Source organism: Cynoglossus semilaevis, chromosome 19 (genome assembly GCF_000523025.1).
Source record: "Cynoglossus semilaevis isolate Cse_v1.0 chromosome 19, Cse_v1.0, whole genome shotgun sequence".
In the NCBI taxonomy this organism is placed as follows: Eukaryota; Metazoa; Chordata; class Actinopteri; order Pleuronectiformes; family Cynoglossidae; genus Cynoglossus; species Cynoglossus semilaevis.
In genome coordinates, this window is record NC_024325.1 from 3465974 (window position 1) to 3471318 (window position 5345).

General features: G+C 39.0%; 2 protein-coding genes across 2 annotated transcripts in view; one reads left to right on the forward strand and one right to left on the reverse strand.

Moving 5' to 3' along the window:
- Positions 1-1620, forward strand: part of cnih2 (cornichon family AMPA receptor auxiliary protein 2) — a 10234-nt gene extending 8614 nt beyond the window's left edge. The window contains exons 4-6 of the mRNA XM_008332346.3: positions 256-368; positions 454-597; positions 1396-1620. Coding sequence (XP_008330568.1) covers positions 256-368; positions 454-597; positions 1396-1423 — 285 coding nt within the window. The 3' untranslated portion in view covers positions 1424-1620. The remainder of the gene's footprint in view (positions 1-255; positions 369-453; positions 598-1395) is intronic.
- Positions 1621-2790: 1170 nt separating this feature from the next.
- Positions 2791-5345, reverse strand: part of tm7sf2 (transmembrane 7 superfamily member 2) — a 10592-nt gene continuing 8037 nt past the window's right edge. Inside the window, exon 12 of the mRNA XM_008332344.3 lies at positions 2791-2829. The gene's annotated coding sequence lies outside the window, so the exon portion shown is untranslated. The remainder of the gene's footprint in view (positions 2830-5345) is intronic.

Below are 5345 nucleotides of genomic sequence, written 5' to 3' on the forward strand. Positions count from 1 at the left end.
TTCCCTACATCACGAGGTGACAACGTTTTTTTTTATGCGATTCTCGATAACGCGCAGATGCAAAGGCATTTCCGCTAGTGCTAGTCTTCCACTTAGTCATAGAACCAGGGTTAGACCAGCAACCAGCGTTATTTGATGACTGTAATATTCTATTCTAACTCTGACAGGTCTAATTATTGAATAACACTCTGAGTTAGTGTAACCCAGGTAATAATGCAATGCTATGACCACACTTGTCCTCTCTGTTTGTGTTAGTTGGTCGTTCCAGAATATTCCATCCACGGATTATTCTGCCTGATGTTCATGTGTGCTGGAGAGTGGGTCACCCTCGGTCTGAATATCCCACTGCTCTTCTATCACCTGTGGAGGTACGGCTCCGTTAATGGCGGCTCGAAATGCTACTGTACACGACCGCTGGGTTAACGGCTTCCGAAACGTTTTTTGCCTTTTTAGGTTTTTTCACAGACCACGCGACGGGTCAGAGGTCATGTACGATCCTGTCAGCGTGATGAACGCTGACATTCTCAACTACTGTCAGAAGGAGTCCTGGTGTAAGCTGGGCTTCTACCTGATCTCCTTCTTTTATTATCTCTACAGGTGAGTACATGGACAGTTATTTAGTACTTTTACGTATTACTTCACCTTCTGCGCAGGTAAATTTGAAGGCCCAGTTCGTAAGAATGAATGCTTCCTAATAATGCGACCGCGGATCTAGCCTTACTGAAAACACATTTACAAAATAGCATTAGCAAATGTTTGGTTTAAGGCTGCGCTTAAGGGCATTATTCTGCTTTACTTTGTGTTGTAAATTTATACTCAGTATAACATTGACTGTATATATATATTCCTCCGTTTCCCCCCGGCTGTATGGGATATTTTGGAGGATATATTTATTTTAAATCCTAATTTATGAGTTGAGTTTATTGACCCATACACAGAGTGCACAGCTAGCTCCGCCAGTTGTGCTTTTGGATTCCCACTGTACTGTGCTAAAGCTCAAATGCCCCTCTCTTGCCCCCTGCTGGCCCACACTTACATTATTGTGAGTTCTCTCCACAAAAATTCCAACCCTCTCTCCCTGAAAACACGACCAGAGCTTCATTTCAAAGGACACCCAGCCAAAAGTGTCGCTCAGGTGAAACTGTTAGTCCATAGCTATGCTATCGCTCCCGATTCACAATTCCATCTTGAGATTTTTTTCCCAACTTCCTTGAAACCCCCAAAAAGAATTAAACAGTAGAAGAAGAATGAAGTTTTTTATACCACACATCTGAAGGAAGAATGTCACATGAGGAGTCATAAATGTGACATTCGATTGTTTATGCTGGATGCTAAGATCGTGTCTATTTATTTCCTTTTTTTTCCTTCCCCCCATTGTTTTATTTGCTGGCGAAGTATGGTCTACGCTTTGGTGAGCTTCTAACACAACGCAGCCTCGGAAGAAGAGAAAAAAAGAAATTCAACAGAAAGCCGGACTAATGACTGGAAATACTAACTCTTCCTCTCTCTGTTTAACTTCACATCACTGACTGGGGGTTTTAACAGTTCGAAAACAACAAAACAAAAACAAAAAAAAAAGGACCTAACAAGAGCAATCTGAGTGATGATGTGAATGTAGACTGTGTCGTCTTCGCTCAATATATTGCTTTAACCTGGATACTGCTATCAGTTTCGAGGGATTTATAGAAACAGTAGTAGGAAGCAGTAGACGTTTGTGTTGCCTTCGATCCAATTTTTTTGTTTGGTTTATGAATACCAAAGGGCTGGATTTTGCCATTCTGCTCTTACTGATCCCACTGCTCAAGTCACTGTGAACTTCTAAATATTAAGGAACTGAAAACAAGTAGTATTTTTACCCTGATCAAACACTCAAAAGTAGAATGTTGGTTTTTTTTTTTTTTTGCACACCTCTGGTGTGAAGCTGCCTTTTAGATTGTGTTACTGTGTAAAAAAAAAAAAAAAAAAAGGTTGAATCGTTTGTAGAAGGTAGGCAAAGAGAAACTACAGTGAGATAATAGTGTGTGAATACAGGATGGGGAAACCTAAACATCACTGTAACATTATCTAAATCAGGCGTGGGCAAACTTTTTTGACTCGCGGGCTACAGTTGAACCTAAAATGGAACAGGGGGGCCGGGTCAGGAGCAGATAGATGGAGCGCTCACGTGAACTAAGATAAATGACATGTAAAGCTGTAAAGCTGAACGGGCCGCATCCAGCCCCCGGGCCTTAGTTTGCCCATGCCTGATCTAAATAGTTTAATAGTTCATTTAAAATGCTTTTATATTTAAAGTGACCAAGTCTGTTGTTTTATGGTTGACATTACTTTTGCTCATATATTGTTCACTCGTAAAAATGTGTTTTTAAAAAAGGGTTAGGAGTGAAGAATGTTTTTTTTTTTAAAAAAAAAAAAAAAAAGAAATGTTGGGTTTAGGACAGGCGTGGGCAAACTTTTTAACTCGCGGGCTACAATTGTCCTAAAATTTAACAGGGGGGTGCCGGGTCAGGAGCAGATAGATGGAGCGTTCGTGTGAAGTCACGATAAAGGCTAAAATGCTTTTATCATTTTCTACTCCATCTACTGGGGAAATGTGGGTATTGCAGGGAAAGGGCAAGTATAATGATAATATAAACATCATTTGGAAAAGTTTGGCGGGCCGGATTAAAAAGCTGAATGGGCCACATTCCGGCCCCCGGGCCTTAGTTTGCCCATGCCTGATCTAGGAAATGGTTGATATAAAATCCCAACACTAATTTCTTTTGATTTGGGCACAGTGTTCTTACCTTTTTTCAAGTGGGTTACAATCCGAGTCCTGCAGCGTAATTCCACCTACAACACATGTACAACAAGCAATTAAAACGTCTCCGATTCATCACCAAGACATATCAATGAAGTGTTCAGTGTTTGTGACAACATGTATGCTCACTCCGATGACATATCAGTTGTGATAAAGAAGGAAAAAAAAAATACACTGTCATGTCACGACCTAACAGCACGAAGTGAGCGAATCCAGTCCTCGGCTGGTGCTGCTACTGCTTTGTAATGAGTTTATGGAAAATGGAAAAGTGTCGTTTACATGTGACTTTCAGTAAGAAAAAGCCAGTAACTGTGATGGTTGTCACATCTTGAGCACATGAAATCACATATGAATTCCTCAAGTCATTTAGGCCATCCTTAGAGAGGGGGAAGGGGCGGAGGCGGGGCAGGTGACCAATATATTTCATCTATATTAGAATGAAAGCCTTCATTTCACTTGAATAGGTACGAGGTTTGTGTTGTACAGGAAACGACATCTAATGCGTGGGGGCGAAACCACGTCTTCATATGTTTTCATCGTGAGACTAATTGCTCAAATTTGAACTCAATAGCAATATCAGTATTACGTAGTATAAGCTAAAATATAACCAACATGTGCTTCTGTCAGTAGTTTTGATTTCTGACCACGGCTGGATTCCAGCTGAGCCCAAGCCTGTTCATTTTTTTTTTATGAGGTTGTAAATCTTTGAAACGAATGTTTTCTTATTTTGGACCAATGGCTACATTTCTCGTTTGGTAACTGAATTTTGTTGTTTTAGGAAAACGATATGTTAGCAAGTGTCTTCTCGTGAACCTTTTGATGAGATGGTGGATCACTGCAAACGTTTTCTGGTCAAAAGTAGAACTGCAACAGGCTTGGGACAATACAACAGATGTGTTTGAATCTTTTTAGAAAAATCATTTATTTTAATGAATTTTCACAATAGATTAAGATATAGTTTATTCGAATATCTATCCGTCCTCCATTCCCAGGTGTAATTGTCATAGATTCCAGGTGTTTACTGCCTTCCATAAGTAAGTTTATATATGAGAAGGGTTTGTTCTTCAGGTTTTGGTTCCTCTGTTCGGGTCGACCACAAAGAGGTCACATACAGAACTGACATAGTGGTAACAGTTGTGGTAGGAGTGTAGCCTGGGTGGTCCAAGGAAGTAGCAATGAACCATCAGAAGGCAAAAAATAATAATTGCTTGGTTAGAGTGAGTGAAACAGTTTATAGAGAAGTTCTACTAGTACTACTAGTAGTAGTAGTAGTAGTAGTCTAGTAGTTCTAGGTCATAAATGTAGACAGAGTGTGTGGTTAAAAGCTTGGATTAAACTGGATCCAGGTGACATTTGTGAACCTCTACATACAAAGAGTGAAACTAAGCATGGTCTCATTGCTTATGTCAAAAAGTTGATTTACGTTTCCAAAAAAAAAAAAAAAAAAAAAAATCCTTTTTTTATTTCTACACACTCTCTGCTCTCACCACAACAGGCTGCATCAGTTTCTGTGCCGTTAGTGTCGACTGTAGTTCATTAAATTATCGTATTATTGTAATCCAACTGGAGAACGCCTGACATAACTGAAGCCACTTTATCAGTGTTTTTGTTGCCTATTGTTGTAGACAGTAAGCCGTGTGCTAATAATCACAGGACACCGAGACCTCAAAACTCTGCCAACAACAGTAACGAGCGTGTCGGGTCTGGACAATCACTACAAAAGCACAGACACGAGACAAGGCCGGAGAGACGCCGCTCTGCTGAATGTCGAAAAACGTTTGTTGCTCAATGAAACGGCAATCTAGAAGTGTGTATTTCAAGTATTATCTATTTGTATCTGTCTTTTATACATTTACCATAAACGTGTGCTTCTGTACTTTTTCGGATTTATTTGTTAGATTACGATTTCATGTACAGCAACTGGCACATCATATAATAATAAATCAGTTTATGTGAAAGTGTATCGCTCCAAGTTTCTGATTTCCTGTCTGCTGGTGAGTAACTAAGAGACATATGAATCCGAAATACAGTGGAACTTTGAGATATGAGCATAATCCGTTCCACGGCGGAGCTCGTAACTCTAGGTGTTCGTATCGCAAATCATTTTTTCCCATATGAAATAACAGGAAAACAATATAGAATCCATTCCGGCCCTCTAAAAAACTCCCTTATTAGTGCTAATAACAATGGAAAAAACATGTTTTTAATTGCTCTAGAGGCATACAAACAAACAAAAAATTATAGTATATAAGGATTCCTGTGATATAAAATAAAATGTGGTTTTAATTATGAGTTCTTACCTTTGATAGCGTATCGGTTAATGGCAGCTAATTCCGTAGCGTACATAACATGTACACTACGTAACTTACAAAAACTTAGAATTAGCTTAGCCTATGTTTTTTTTTTTTTTTACTTTTTTATTTTTTTTTTTTGATTGCTTTTTTCCAATTTGTATTCTTTGTCATCATGCATTTCTTCTCCTAACTTCTAACTACCATCCTTACCGCTCACTTTCTTAGGACTCATCGATATTATAAAGAATAATGCA